Source organism: Glossina fuscipes, unplaced genomic scaffold (assembly GCF_014805625.2).
Source record: "Glossina fuscipes isolate IAEA_lab_2018 unplaced genomic scaffold, Yale_Gfus_2 112, whole genome shotgun sequence".
Classification (NCBI taxonomy): domain Eukaryota; kingdom Metazoa; phylum Arthropoda; class Insecta; order Diptera; family Glossinidae; genus Glossina; species Glossina fuscipes.
Genome location: NW_023998455.1, coordinates 8434678 through 8450669, shown reverse-complemented (window position 1 = coordinate 8450669; position 15992 = coordinate 8434678). Strand labels below are relative to the sequence as shown.

At 37.0% G+C, this 15992-nt stretch overlaps 2 protein-coding genes across 2 annotated transcripts in view; both read right to left on the bottom strand.

Moving 5' to 3' along the window:
- LOC119639094 (chromatin-remodeling ATPase INO80) overlaps positions 1-15757 on the bottom strand; it is a 48824-nt gene extending 33067 nt beyond the window's left edge. The window contains exons 1-9 of the mRNA XM_038036290.1: positions 15255-15757; positions 14993-15186; positions 13800-14937; positions 12684-13728; positions 12417-12626; positions 11797-11977; positions 11396-11730; positions 11072-11333; positions 10081-10248 (exon numbers count right to left, since the gene is read on the bottom strand). Of these exons, the coding sequence (XP_037892218.1) occupies positions 10081-10248; positions 11072-11333; positions 11396-11730; positions 11797-11977; positions 12417-12626; positions 12684-13728; positions 13800-14937; positions 14993-15186; positions 15255-15537 (3816 nt within the window). The 5' untranslated portion in view covers positions 15538-15757. The remainder of the gene's footprint in view (positions 1-10080; positions 10249-11071; positions 11334-11395; positions 11731-11796; positions 11978-12416; positions 12627-12683; positions 13729-13799; positions 14938-14992; positions 15187-15254) is intronic.
- LOC119639096 lies at positions 7763-9093 on the bottom strand. Its single transcript, XM_038036293.1, has one exon. It carries the CDS (start codon positions 9068-9070, stop codon positions 7817-7819), a length of 1254 nt encoding a protein of 417 aa, XP_037892221.1. The 5' UTR covers positions 9071-9093; the 3' UTR covers positions 7763-7816.
- Positions 15758-15992: the final 235 nt, after the last annotated feature.

The following is a 15992-nucleotide window of genomic DNA, read 5'->3' as shown; positions in this document are numbered from 1 at the left end:
ATAAATCTCGGCTATTGCAAATATCTTATCAGAAGAAATAATAAATGGCAATAAACAGCAATATCTTGTGCGAATCTTTTTTTCGGGCCATCGCGCAATCTTGTTCAAAGGAAAGCAAGTAAGATAATTATATTCGGTCGTGACCGAATCTTTTATACCCCTCGCCATCTTGGATGGGCACGACTGACGACTTTTTGTTTCAAAGTAAGAGTAGAAATTTACATTGTGCATGTGTTGTAAGGAGATGTTCACACTATTCGTTACATAAATGTGTCCTTTGAAAAGTTTTAGGCCTTTCAAATTCTTTTGCATGTTTGTAGGCGACATCTTCATTTCTCCGAACAGGAAAATGCTTACCACAAAACACTACACAATTGCGCGAACGGACAGATGGATGGACTAACATATCCACATGTTTTTCGAATTTGAAACTGGGAGGTTTTTGAAACTTCCTTGTGGTCATTATAAAGCTGTTGAAACAAAATTTAATTTCGTTACACTGTGATATTGTGCGGGGACGGTATATTTTACAAATTTTGTGTCCATACAGTAGAGCATCGCCAGTAGAATATGCTTTCAAAGTTTTGTCGATTTATCCGCTGTAGCTCATAGTTTGGCCCATTTTCAATATTAACCTGTATGCAAGAATTTTCAATGTTTCTCCCAAATTTGAAGTCGATAGCCTTCAAAGCATGCTTACAACATTCATTACATAGTTAGGCAGTCGGACAGACAGAATTTGAATATACATGGTTCGTCGTGTCCTGCTGGCCATTGCAAACAGCAAAATTAATATACTCCTTCATCACCCTTCGGTGGTGACTATAAAAAGAATGCTTGGATTTTGAAAACACTTAAGGAGGCAAAGCTTATCCAAGAAGCGTTGTAAAGTTTTTCTGCGAAAAAACGAAAATTGCTCCAGACGAGCATCAATATGATACAGTTGCACTTGATTTCAACCAAAAGAGAGGATTAAGTGCGGAAGAGGACCTTTGGATTTGTGCCGCGTTTTGTTTCACAGGTTCAGCTTATGTTATGTTTTATTATTATAAGAGGAAAAAGTTTAAAGTTAGACCTGATGACTGTAGTTGTAAAGGCAGTAACAGCTTTCATACGCTTTACAAGGTTTAAAATCACTTTGTCGAATCGTTTCTAAGCTGACATCAAGTAGAATGACTTGACATTTATCATAAATATTGACACGAACCCTGTACCGTGATATACAAAAATGAAATTAATTTTTGTTTACTTATTCTGAAATTTTAATTGAAATGAGAAGAGACAGACGCGCACACAAAAGGGTGTAGAATAGTTCAGGGCATACGATCAGCTCTCGCCTAGTAAGAAAGCTTCGATCATCCGTCTATCCATTGACTAGAACCGTCTGTTGACAGAACTATCCTTAACATAACAGATACGTTCGGACAAAAGACTTAGCAACAACCAAAGTCGACTCGAATAACGTTGGCAGATTACCCGAAGGTGGCACCCATCACGGCGCCCGACTCAGGGAAGCTCATACTTTGGAACAACAGTAAATTGTTTTTATCTCCGTCATGTCTCTCGTACCTCTTTTTTTAGAGTTTTTTTTTTCTCATTTCTAGAAAGTTTGTAAAAAAATATGTGTGTTTTTAATGATTTTAATAATTTTCTAAAGTTTGCAAAATTCCTCGCTCGTTCGACGTATGAACGAACACAAGATGTGAGAACAATTTTGGTGACAAGATGAGAAAAGGCAAAATCCTTCTCTTTTCATTATCTCACGCATAAGAAATATTTCGAAAATTTCAAAGAAATATTTAGAAAAGTTATTTGAAAGTCATGTCGATGTTGTTTGAAGCGAAATTTGTCACTTCTGCGAAACATCGAAATCGAACATACTCACATCCCTATGTGCAAGTGCACGTATACGCAAAAATGCTCGCTTTAAAGCATATAAATGGAATTTGCAACAAAAAAAAAAAAAAAAAAAAAAAAACCAAATCTTTAGAAATGCTTCGAAAAGAGATCAAGCAAAAAAAGAAAAGAAAAACGGCTTCTTTTAATGTGGTTTCGTTTGAATTTGTTTCAATTTTAATGCTGGTCACTTGCGATTAGCATAAGTGATCTAAATACATTTCAAATTAAATGAAATTATCTTCGGGGTATTTTTTCTTTTTGTTTGTGGTTATAATATATATATATAAAAGAAGGCAATTTTAAAATCGGTTTTATATATATATATATATATATATATATACACGTACACGGAAAAATATTTAAGAGTCAACTTTTGTATGTTTCATAAACTGGCAGAGAGAGATTTTCGAAATTGTTATGCACGCCATGATAGTCGACTTGATCGAATTAATGCTGATTTACAAAACATGCACAAGCAGACTTGTTGCTCTGTTTTGCGCTGGACATTAAAGATTTATGACATTTTATTAAACATATCAATTGTCTGCATGCCCATGTACATTTCATCGAAACGAAAACCAATTACGTATGCATGACGCATTCTAAATTAAGCAGATTAACTTTTTTTGTACAGTTTTCACATTTGAAACTAAACAAATGAACATTAGTTAGAATCTCCTTCACTTTAAAGCATAAAAAATGTTTTGTAACATTTACCATATCAATTGGGACTATTGCCCTCCTCCTTTGTAATTACAAAGGAGCTAATACCTAGTTTCACATCGTCAAGGGTGCATGTCTAAAAGTATGTTGTTCTTTTATATAAAAAGTGAAAGGATTGTGTATGACATTTAAACAACATTTACACGGAGAAAAATTTCACTTTGGCTCTTAAGCCCCGCTCTCTTGGCTCTTTACTCCCACACCACTTGTGACACAGGATATATTAACTTTTGCGGACGTTTGTAGGGCTTGAGATAGACGCAACTTTTATTACACCGATCGACGTCTACCCATGTAATTCTTTGTTCAGCTTACAGGTCGCAATTTTTGCGATGTTTTGATAAAATTTGCGCTCTTTGACCCAAGAGGGAAAGCAATTGAAATTTTGTTTGCAAAAAATTCGCATGTCTGTAATAATGTGTAATTTTTGGGTGCATTGTCGTCAAAACGAGTGAACAACTTAACTAGGTTAAGGGATGTAAGGCATCCAATAGATGGCCTTGCCCGACTATAGTGTTCCTACTTATTTTCTTCTGCTGCAAATTAATTACACAAAGCCCAGCCCAAACAACTGGAAAGAACTAGGAGCAGATTTAAAACCATCTATAATTTTATGTAGAACTAATTGAAACTATTAAAAAAGCGAGAGTCTTGGTCCACTCACTCAGCCAAGTAGTGAAGAAACGTGACTATCGAATCGGCATGACCGAGTTTTAATCCCTAGTGCGGTAGAACCATATTTTTATTATGACTGGTTTCGGGAACTGGTGGATCGGGAAAGGCATAACGATTATAGATCGGGCTCACACCTTCCAGGCTGCAGTTTCTTCCCATACTTTGCTCCGATCACCATCACCATGTTACATGTCTAGGTGCCGTCCTCTGAGCGATAAGTCACATGGAACAATGAAAGGAACACATGCATGCCAGCGCTAGTTCTAAACTCCGAAAAATGTGCTACTTCGGTATTGGGCATTCCATTTAGATTCCCAGCGATTAACAATACGGTAAAAATGCCACCAATCTGCAATTTGAAATCAGTGAATGCTGGACCGTCATCAAGCGTGGAATAATCCGCAGTTTTGAAGCACATTGTGTGTGTGTGTGTGTGTAGAGCGATGCGCAAATGGATTAAAGAAGGGTGTACATAAGCTTAACCTTAATTCTTCAACATAATCAGGAAGTACTCTTCCTTGTCTCTCTAAATATTTATGATATACATATATATGAAGGCATACATATTTATAGCAGATTTTTTAAATGCAAAAAAAAAAAAAAGAAAAAAGAAACAAACATTTATAAGTTTAACAAAAATTTAAGTCATTTCTAGTCTTCGCAGACAATCACTTTTTATCCTCCCTTCATTATAAAACAGCAACAGCCTGTCAAAGAATGATTTAAAATGTTTGGAAATTTGTTCACACCACTGCCATAAACCAGAAAATCTTATGTGAAATGAATCCTTTAAGTTAAGGTTAAGCTGCAAAGAGCGCCAACGATGAAAGAAACCTTTGCGATCAACAAGTTTTAACACGTTTTGTTTGCTGAAAACATTAACAAACACGAACAGATTGACTATTAAAGATAAGATACATTGAAGGTGGGAATCTATCCAAATATGCATGCACGGTATGATTAAGGGAGAGGAAGAGCAAACAATAAATAAATAAAAATGGAAGGTTAAACATTAACAAACGCCGATTTAAAATGATAAACAATCTTGTCGAGAGTAAGAAGAAGTAACGTATTTATGACCAAATCAATTTTGCTGAGATATTCGAAATAAATTTACATAAAATAGATAATCAAGTCTTATGTGCTGCTTTGACATCTTTTCGCGTTGTCTAATGCACATTATCGGTAACGGAATCAATGTCATCCAGTTCTTCTAGAACTGCTAGGAACCGCCAATACATGTTGAAATCGTTGCCCATAGGTACAATAAATTCCTTCGCCTTGAAGCCAAAATCAATATTTTCAATGGCGTAACCTTTTTTGGGTAAAGCTTTCACAGCTGCAAACATCTTCGCTTGTTCACACTTAATGGACACTTCTCTTGTATCAAAATCGAGAATGTCTATGGAGACGACATCCAGCTCGCGGGCATCCTTTTGCAAGGCCGGCGTATTTGGCTGACAATTTATGCACGTGTAGGGTGGTGCAATCGCTTCGATAACGGGACAACTTGTGAAATGCTGGAGGACTGGCGAGAAACGAGCATTGTAACGCTTTAAAACACTGTATAACACCTTCTTCAATAAGCTGAAATTACACGTGTAAACAGTGCATAAAATGTAAATCCCCCCTCCAAGTTCAATTTGTAATATCTTTAAACTTTTCTCACCGGTTCTGGGTTCTTTGCAACTATTGATAATTGTATCAAGAAAATAAGACGAGACGTTCTCGCTTAATGCTGTTTTCACAACTTTGCTAAGACGTTCATTATAATTCGGATCACGAGATCCACCACCGACCACTGCCAAACGAACCTTTTCGGCATAGCGTGCCTCCTTTTCCAAACGTTCGTATGAATGAAATGGATGTCTAACTGTCTCATTTTCATCACATTCCAATTCCGTACGCGGTACACGTACCGTTAATATACGTTTTAGAACTTCCGAGGGTGTACTTTGAAAAGGCCGATGCTCCGAGCTTAAGACATCACATACTCTAGATTTTGGACATGTGTCTCGCCGTTTCACCCGGTATTTATCCATTATTTTGCTATAATCCTTCTCGAATTCAACTGTTTTTGGTTTCTTAGGTGCCGGAATTTCAGCGACCTCGCAAGGCTTTTGCGTTTCAACTTGCTTACTACGTTGCCTGCGTCTACGTTTCATATTCGGTTTTTTGTTTACAATCGCGTCCTTACTCGGCTTAATTGCCCGTTTTACGTGCAACGATCGATTGTGATGTATGTTAACTACATCCAGAGAGCTTCGAGCAGCTTTCAGCGTAATATCTGAGTCCACTTGCTTTCTTGATATTTTCTTTTTAAATGCCCTCAAATTGTATCTGTCGCCTGCTATTTCCTGGTTGTTATTACTGTTAATACGTTTAACGTTATTTTCACGTTTAGCGTTTAATAACTTTTTCGCCGAATTTGACTTTGAACGTTTCCCTTGACTATTAGCCCTTGCCTTTTTTTCGTTTGCCTTGTTGGCACCTCCTGTGGTTCTCGCTTCGGTGGAACGCAAATGCAAATTACACAGTGCCGCTGGTTTTACAAGTTGAGCGTAATTGAGACTGATCCGTGTTTTCACAGGAAGTTTTCGCTTCTGTTTGTAGAGCGATTGGAGATGATTTCTTAATTTTTGATTTCGCATAAGAACTTTTGAATATTGATAGTATCGCATAATATTCTTGCGCAAGTCCTCACTTAACACTGGCAAATCAATCTTTGATAAATCCAGCAGTTTTGATCTCCTACGCCTTAATTTATAATGACTTTCCGCACCCTTGACGTTAGTTGGGTGAGGCGGCAACGCTTTGTGGCGAAAACGTTCAATGTCCTGGACAAGTTTTTGAATTTTCTGTAAGTTTTTGCGAATGTTACTGTTCTCGATCTCATTTCTTACAGCGTTAGCATTATACATGACGGTGGTGGTTATTTTTCTTCAACTTGATTTTACTTTAAAATTTTTTTAGTTTTTATAGAAAACTGCACGGTTTGAATTTTAGAATTTTTTTGTTTTTTTACTATCCCAATGAACAAATATAAAAATTATGAACGATTTTCAATAAAATTTTCTTCTTTTTTTTTTTTTGACATTCTGTCTGCTGCAATAAACGGAATATCGACATGGAGGTGCCATTTTTCAAGAATGTGGTTAGGATTTCCAATAAACTAAGATGAACTTTCCGATCTTTATTATTTCGCCTAGAGAGGATTTCGTTTAGGTGACAAAATTAGGGTTTATTTGCAAAAAAAATTGTTTAATTCAACAAAGGGGCTCCAGGACTTTCAAAAACTTACACGATGTCACATGAACAGTAATATGATGTTATTTATTATTATAATGATTCAGTCTAAGATGAAAAGCTTAACCCGCTAGCATCTTAAGATTATCATTGAGTTGTTCGACGAGATCTTCTGCCTGGTCGAGGGATAAAAGAAAATATGATGTATCGTTAGAGCTGCAGATATATTTAAAACTGATATTAAATATTCATTGGAAGAAACCATTATTACAATTGCAGGCAAAGAATTGAGTAATTCGCAATCAACATCTATTTCGCGATTATTCATTTACAGTAAGCGCACGATAGCGGCAGGAATTTTTTATACCTGCTTTGATTCTCAGCACGATTGCTCAGCAAAAGTGTTTTATTTCAGCTATTAGAGCAAACTTTCCTTTAGCAACTTTGAAAACTAAGGTGCTCCTAGGTGCTGCTGTCGCTTTCTCTGAGACGCGAGCACATACGCCTCCATTTGCGCTCAAAAAGTTAATTTAAAAAATTATTTTGCTCAATATATAGATCGACAATAATAAAAGAGTACCGATGTTTTTCGATTCAAATAAATTGTATATCTCGTAATTATCAAAAGCAAGATCCGTCATCCGTTGGAAAGTAATACATACAATGAAAACAACGAAATATGCAAAAACATTATAATCAAGCCCCAAAAGCTTACATTGGTTCGCTTAATCAACTTTCGCCATAAAACAGTAAAAGCCATCGTTTTTCCGATAAGAAGGCTTACTTTCTGTAGGATCGGCTACTTGCGAGGGAGCTCAAAGAATATGCCCTTGCAAGCCACATTTTTTTATATCAATTGAGTACGCTGAAGTGTTCCGATACAAACTATCCTCGATAGCGTTCGATAGCTGTTGGCTTAAAGCACCATAGTGTACCATACTTCGACAAAATGTGTCAAAAATTGCGACCTATAGCTTGAATACAAAAATGCAGTGGCAAACAAACGGAGAAGCTGGCGATGCAGAAGGTGTTTCTTCATTCCGCGCACTACTTTATATGTTATGTACCATATATTGCGCAGACAACAAAAAAAAAAAATATTAAATAATAAGAATCCGTTGTTAGGTGAGTGAATGAGTGAGTGAGAAGGATGTAACATCTCTTAATTTTGAATCTAGGCGGTGAGCATTGTAAAATTACATCAAAACATTTTATTTGTCATTATATAATCAAATTACGTTGCATATAATTCCGTTCGACATGTTGGATGCCCTTAGACATCTTTACTAGGCTCAGTCGGTTGCAAATCTACAGGATTTAAATTATCGTAAATACCTTCGATTTCAGGATATTTACGCAAACTGCTCAGAAGACGGTTATACCGCCTATGCTCCTTCTCATCTAATTGAACGCGCTCTCGCGGTCGAAACCCGTAATCAGTTGATATAATTTTATAATTTCTTTGCTCTAAAGCAACCGATACATCAGGCAATTGCATGGGATGACATTTTAAATTGACGGCTCCGGTCTCATAATCGATAATCTCCACGGACGTCGCATGACACTCCAGAGCATCTTTGGCTAGAGTTCTCTCAAAATCCGAGAATTGTATGGGGGTACGATACGATGCTAACGCTTCTACCACGCAGCAATGATTAAAATTATGCATAACCGATGAAAAGATGGCACCGTTACTCTTCAATACGCTTAATATTTTCTTCTTGAATGCCATTATATTTTTGGTTCTCACAGAACAAATCAAGTCAACCTTGCGTTGAAAGCATATTTGCAAGATAAAGCAGTTTGTTGTAATGCGTTGCGGTGATCCACAATCTTGGAGCATAGCCTCTATAGTGGGCCAAGGTATATGCTGGTCGAGGGCTCTTAGTACCACAGTCCGTAGTTGTTCGTTTTCGCGCACATTCTTCGAGCCGCCTTCGTGGATGGCCAAACGTAGTCGGTGAGCTAAACGAACTTCATCTGTAGCCTCTGGCACTGCTGGCGATAAAGAAAGTTTTTTGAAATTACTGCTTCTGGTTGGCACTTCGAACATCGTCTTATCAGGATTGAGAAGTTGGGCCCCGCTCTTGGTTTTCATCGAACAACTAGGTTTACTCTTGTTTTTCATCTTCGTGACGTTATTGCGCGAAAGCGAAGTCAATACGAGAGAATCCTCGTTGTCGGCATTTTTGGAGTTCGAGCGAAACAAACACTTGTTACCATCTTTTCTTATCGTAGAGCCAGGCGCGCCATTACTTGGATTATCCTCTAAGATTAAGTAGCTTCGACTTTGACGAATTTTCTTTCTTCTATTACGGCCGTAGTCATTACGCACAGGCAGGTCAACTAAATACTTTTCATTCGATGCTCCAAAAGTAGTCTCTTGATAATCATCAGTTAAAGTATCGACAAAAAAACCTTGCTCCGTATCAGTTTGCCGTTTCTTCAATCTTTTAGACTTAGTCATTTTGGTCTCTTCACCGTATAGGGGATCCGACTTTTTCACTTTTCCTAATTCATTCTGCATTAACACATTAAATTTTGTCACCAGGTTTGTGTTGGCTCTGTCTTTAGTTTTTGAGCTGGTACCTGCTGGCGGAGTCATCAAAAATTTCGCAAATATTTTTTTGTGGCAATTCCGAAAAGCAAATAAATTTACGACCCACAAGAAATTTTCATTAATTTAGCATATAGCAATGACAATAAAAAAACCATTTTGCTTCTTTTTATTTGATTTTTTATGCTTTTCACAGTTTTCTCAACAAAGTAGGGCGTAAATTATAAATTCACTGTTACAGTAGATGGCAGCATATTTAAAGGGAGCTTTAACGATGTTAATCCATTTACTGAAGTGGGTATGTGTCGTTAATTGAAAACAATTTGAATAATTTTCTTAAAAATATCGATGCCCCCAATACTTCAGTTAAAGAACTTTGCCAACCTATTTTTGATACATGAAATGTTTCCGGGAAGACTTCGTTAGGTAATTGTGACAGCACAACATTCAGCGTACAGATTTTAGTTATGTTTATATCTTGAAAATATAATGGAAATTTAAAGCTAAAATCTACGCAGAACCAATGTTGGCTAAATAGTGGCGTTTTCTTTGAAAGTTTTCCGGGACTCTGAGTTTGTGTATCCTTTTGTTAAATTTTGCTACAGTGTAGAGATATCCATCATGCGGCTTGTTAGTACGCAACTTAGTATGTTTAGCATCCTGCAGACACTGTCGATATATATTTACTGTAAAACTTTCACATTAAGGATGTAAAAAATTACCAATCCAAATTCTGATAGAAGAGAGCCTTTTTTAGAATTGCACAAGCAAGCGGACTTAGAACTTGATATAAAAAAACATGAAATTTCTGCTTACGGACAATCCTAAAAAAGTTTAAGTAAAGGGAACAAACTGCACATTTTCAATCGCGTTGTCGCTTTACATTTTTTGTTTCAACTTTTTACTCAATATAGTAATTTCCGGAGCTCCTCTTAAGTTACTGAAACATTACATTTTAACAATTTTCCTACAAAACTTACCGTGTCAGCAGCAGTCAAATTTATACCCAGGCCACCAGCACGTGTGGACAATAAGAATACAAAAATATCTTGTCGTGACTGAAAATCAGCAACCATGTCACGACGGGCTGATATTTTACTAGAACCATCCAGACGCATGTAGCGATGTTTTCGATGCCACATATATTCCTGAAAATACATTTTCACGTAAACTATAAGAAAATAATTAGGGAAGTTATATTCGGCGATGGCCAAATCTCGCATGTCCACCACTATTCTTTTCGCATTCTACTTTCCAAGTGCTCGCTGGCATTATTACGAAAAAAATTTGTTCACCCGATCGCAGTGTTTACCGTATTCATTTTAGAATCAGCCTATATTTAGATAGGTAATATATCTTCACTTGGGGAATATACAAAACAATTGCAAACATTCTGTCTTGTTTGCCTGATGATAAAAAAAGTCGTAAAACCTCAAAAAAGTGAAAAAAGGAAAATTTCTCACTTATAACTTTGTGTGGGCATGACGGATTTTTGCACGCAAAGTGTAGTGCTTCGTAAAGTAAATGTGAAAAATTGCAGCCTTCTAACTTTAATAATGTCCGAGTAACGAGCAAAAACCCACAAGTTTTTGTTAGGAACAACGGAGTTGCGGTCAGTTTATGCTCCACTGCGGGCTTCTGTTCTGATCAATTTAGCCCATTTTCAATATTAGCCGACGTACAAAAACTTCCAGTCTTTCTACCAAATTTTAAGACGATATCTTCGTCTTTGCGAGCAGGAGGGTACAATAGCAAACACCACACGAACATGCAGATGCGCAGACCATAAGACGGACGGACATGGCTATATCAAGTCAGAATTTCACGTTGATCGCGAATATATATACCTTACATGGTCTCTGAAGCTTCCTTTTGGTTGTTACACATCTTATGAAAAAAAAAAAAAACGAAGTGAGTATACCCTCGTCTTATAGTGGTGGGTATAAAAATTGGGGAACTAATAAAACAAACCTCCAATAGGTCAATCATTTTAGTCATTTGGGAATAAATCAAAACGCGATGACCTTCAGCCTTTAGACGGGTCAAGAGACTGTCCAAGACAGACAATTTGCCGGCATCGGATATTAACGTTTCCTTGTCAGGGATAATGATCGAAGACCAACCGAAAGCAGGCGCAGATAATTTTAAACCATTTTCCACTAATTCAAGACCTTCACGATTTTCACAATGTTCGTGACGTATTTGTGACCAAGCAGCCGCACGACTTTCACAGCTGTAAGCACGCATTATATAAGATCAAAGTCTTTTTAAATAAAAAGATTAAGAAAAACTTACTACAACTGTCTTTTGTAAGCTTGCACTCTTTGATTTAGAGCATATAAGAATTTTGGCATTTCCAAGGGCTCGCATTGATAATAACGAGGGACATGCTTTTTATGATGAAATTCTGGCAACAAACGTAACGCTTCTTTAGTTAATTTATTTTTCGAGCCAGCACCACCAGTTTGCATTATTAATTCTGATTCAGTTTCATCTAACATTTCGTTCTTTATCTCCGCCTCCTCAACATTTTGTTTATATTTGCTGCGTATAACGCGATGTTCAATGGTTTCTGGAATATTTTGTGTACGAAAATCCCCAAAAGCATACACAGTACTTTCCTGGCACGTCTATAAAGATAATAAAAGCAATTATATTGTCGAAGTCTCTTCAGCTAATAATTCATTTTATCTTACCACAGCGGTAAATAGAAATTTTTTCAAGTTACTGCCCGGTGGTAAAAAGTTCGTATTTAGAACGTTTTCTAAGGTGGGCTCCAATAATTGGAACCTCATCGGATTGTAGTAATCAGACCACCATTGTCTACGTTTAGCTAACAGCTCATAGAAGGCCAGTTTCTTAATATAGTGCTGAAAGCTATAAAAAAGAAAATATACATGTTTCGTCTTTAATATTATATGATAAACAAATTTTGATTTGTTGGGCCTCACACAAAAACCTAAATAGAAAAATGATAAACATGATGGGCAAGAGCATTTACTACAGCTGGCTAAAAAATATTTATTTGCTTAAATTCACTACAAAATAAAGTAATATTTTGGGATTTTTTTTTACCTTTTAGACATTACGTAAAATAACTTTATATATTCTTAACCCTTTTGGGACGATAAGGTTTTTTAAAACAACGCATTTTACTGAAATGCTGTCGAAGACAACACTCTTATTACTCTTAATAAATAGAATTGGTTTTCCAAGTCCCTTGAAAAGATGGCAGTTTTAAGATAATTTGATGCCTATGGCTGCTTAAACCTGAGCAGAGCAAACGTGTAGGAAATACCCAAAGTTTTCGACTTACCAAGTTACTAAACCATTTATAGTAACATCTTCGATATCATTGGGCGACAAATCACATAAACGAGTAAAACTGAAACATCCTCCATCGCAAACATTTAAATCTATATAGCGTTTATAACAGTGTTGAGACTGATAAGATTTTGCTGCAGTTTTTGTCTGAGGCTCTTTAAATAAGGAATGATGCAAATAATCAGCTTTAAAAATCGAAAACCTGCAAATATTTGATATGATATAAATGGATTTTTTTGAGCTAATAAACATCGCTTACCGATTATATAATAAATGCCGTTTGCTGGGTATGGCTCTGTACAGCAAAATTTCATCGTATACTAAGCGAGGTATAACATATTCCTGGCATTTGACCGCAAAAGGACTTTTAACATCACGTCTTTCAAATAGTTCCGGATGATTGCATACCTTACGAAATTGCATTACTAAATTCATTAAATTTGAAGTGAAATTACGATCTACGTGACCGTCTGTACTAGCGCCACTACCATGATGACCACCACGGGCTAAATTCAATAAGTCTTCGATGCGTATCTTTTGTTTTAAAGCCATATAGAGCAATTTTTGGCGTATGGTTAGTGGGCAGTAAACCATTATTTCAATTTTATCAGACAATTCATTCTCCACATCCTTTTTAATGCGTCGTAACATGAAGGGCTTTAAAATCATATGTAGTCTTGAGATTTGTTTCTCATCGATTCCTGTTTTGTTTTCAGCATGCGATTCTATATCTTTGGAAAACCATTCATTAAATTCATCGTGGGAATCAAAGAGTGTGGGCATTATGAAATGCAACAGTGCCCATAGCTCAGCCATGCTATTTTGGATGGGAGTCCCGCTGAGCAATAAACGGTTACGGCAGTTGAAACCTAGCAATAACTTCCAACGCATTGAAGTGGCACTTTTGATGGCTTGAGCTTCATCCAACACCATATACTGCCAGTTGATGCGATTAAAATACTTATAATCGGATACTATTAGTTGGTAAGAAGTGATCACTACATGAAAGCTCGCCTCTCGAGTGTGCAGGTCTTTTTGTTCCCAAAATTGTCGCAAAATTTTACGTTCATTCGGGGAACCCCAATACGGAACTACATTGAAGTCGGGTACGAAGCGTTGCATTTCCTGTTGCCAATTATGTAAAGTAGAAGCTGGAGAAATGACTAAGAAAGGACCCCATACACCGTAACATTCTGCTATATGACACAGAAAAGCTATAGACTGCACTGTTTTGCCCAAACCCATTTCATCAGCCAAAATACCGCTAATTCCTTGATCATAAAGATTAGCCAACCAAGTCATACCTATGGAATATAAATATTCGAAATTCTACAAAGTATTCTTAAAGTATTTCTTTTGTTTAAAACTTTCTAACCTTTAATTTGATATGTTTTCAAGGTCCCTTGAAATATGGAAGGTTGCGGCAAGTCTATCTTGTTTTGTGGTAACAATGACTCTGGTTTATCTTCTTCTTTTATTACGATATCATCCTTTTTATTTTTTAAAACGGCAGACGTATCAAATTGTTTTGTTTTGTGCCGGTCATTAGCAAATGCTTCTTCAGCATGTTGCTGAGCTAATAGCTTCATTTTCTCGGCATCGTAGTCATCATAAGCCGCTAAACGAGGATTTGCTTCCTCGTCTAATTGATTGAGGATTCGTAATTGTTCGGCTTCTGATCCCTGACCAAGTTTACGAGACATGAAATGAGCATATAACTCTGTTTGGGTAATAAGAAAATTTAATTTTCTTTGTTGACGCTTAGCTTCAATAAGTTCCACATCCATTTTTCGTTGCTCTTCGGCTTCTTTTTCCATGCGCCTGCGTGTGTCTCGCTCTACACGTTCGTAACGTTTCCAGTAGGCTAGCATTTCCCGCGACATGCGCTTAGCACGCCAAACTGTCTCTTTCATAACCTTTTGCGAGTGCATAGCGCGCTGCCGCACAACTTTCATACACATAGTGGCTACCCGTTTACAATTTTGTACCATTTCTTTATGATTGTTGAGCTTCGCACGCTGACAGCGGCCTAATTCTTTTTTAGCCATTAGCTGCCATACGCGTTTACGACGTGCTGCCATTACTTCGGGTGTGCGTAAGACACCCTGCTGACTTTTTCGTCTACGACCTCTACTGGGTTGGTAAGTCAGAGCACCCGATTGCAAACCGTGAGAGTCCAAAACCATTGCAGAATCAGCTAAATCATCTGATTGCACGTCTACATCATCGTCTTCATCATTAGCCGTTGTATCAGCATAAGCATAATGCTTTAGATCTTCGGGGTCCACCTCTCCCGGCTCTGGTTCATCCATTAGAGGCTTATGCTTTTGTTTGCGAGGTTTACGTGCTTTTGGCTCTTTGTTAACAGGTTTGGATAAGGGAGGTAATTTCATCGGTTTCTCTTTTTTCCCACGTCTACGGCGTTTACGAACGCCAACGATAGACTGCTGATGCTCGGGGTACATGTCATGGTTAGATAGAAATCCAGCTCCATAATAAGCATATTGAGTATTCTAAGAAACAAACGATTTGTAAAAGGAAAATGAGTTTTCTTCAAAACTCGCTCACCGTAGGTTTTTTGTAAAAGTTCTCTCTCATCTTTTGTTGACGAACATGAGCCTTTATCATCTCTCTGACGTATTCATCTTCATCACTGATTTCTGTATCGGTATCAGTATCACTCAGCAAGACATCGTATAACCATTCACGGTCGGCAGTTAAATCATTGAAATTGTACAGCTGCATTTTAACCGCCTGACGCTCTGAAAGATAGTGTGCGTGAGGTTTTCTCTTAATTTCCCACTTCACCATAATAAACTAAAACACTTACCTTCCTTTGTGCCTAATTTAGTCAGTTTTTTCTTCTTCTTATTACTAATTTTCTTAAATTTTGGTTCAACATATTCATCATCGGAATCTTCAGCAACGGATTCTAGTTCTTCTTCTTCGTCGCTGCTTAATGGCCGCCCCATTATTTCACGAGCATAAACCATAAACGGTCGCATATCTAATACCTGTTCCAAACGTTGTATATGCAAAGGCTCTGCCATAACGGAATGGCTGGGTTGCGAATCACTCTGTTCAGCAACTCCCTCAGACACAACACCATTCATTTTTATTTACCTTTAACTCGGTTCAAAAAAGCTATTGCTACCACGTTATCTTTACAAGTTTCACGGTTTTATAGTAATTTTTAATTAAAATATATATTGATTTTTCCGGTTTTCAATTATTAGTACAGTTTGCACAGCTGTTTAATTTATCAAAACGTTGGAAAATACTTATTTCTTCCTTATATCGCATTTTTATTCGTTTTTAATGTTTTACAATATCAAGAAAAAAAAAAACATATCAGCTGTGCAATGGGGACGGTATTGCCAGGCATTTTGCCATTGGTGAGTAGTTAGCTGCAGAGTCCGGCATCTCTGGCGAAGCTTGATCAAATAAAAGCCGTTAAACTTCATTTTGTGGAATAAAAAAATTTAAGAGAGCACTAGGTGTTGGAAATTTCCAATGAATGCGGAATATCTATTTGGAACGAATCTTGGCTGGGACTACCCAGCATATA

Excerpts from the sequence above, each read along its gene's own strand:
- LOC119639096 (XM_038036293.1), bottom strand. The coding sequence starts at position 9,070 with ATGCAGAATGAATTAGGAAAAGTGAAAAAGTCGGATCCCCTATACGGT.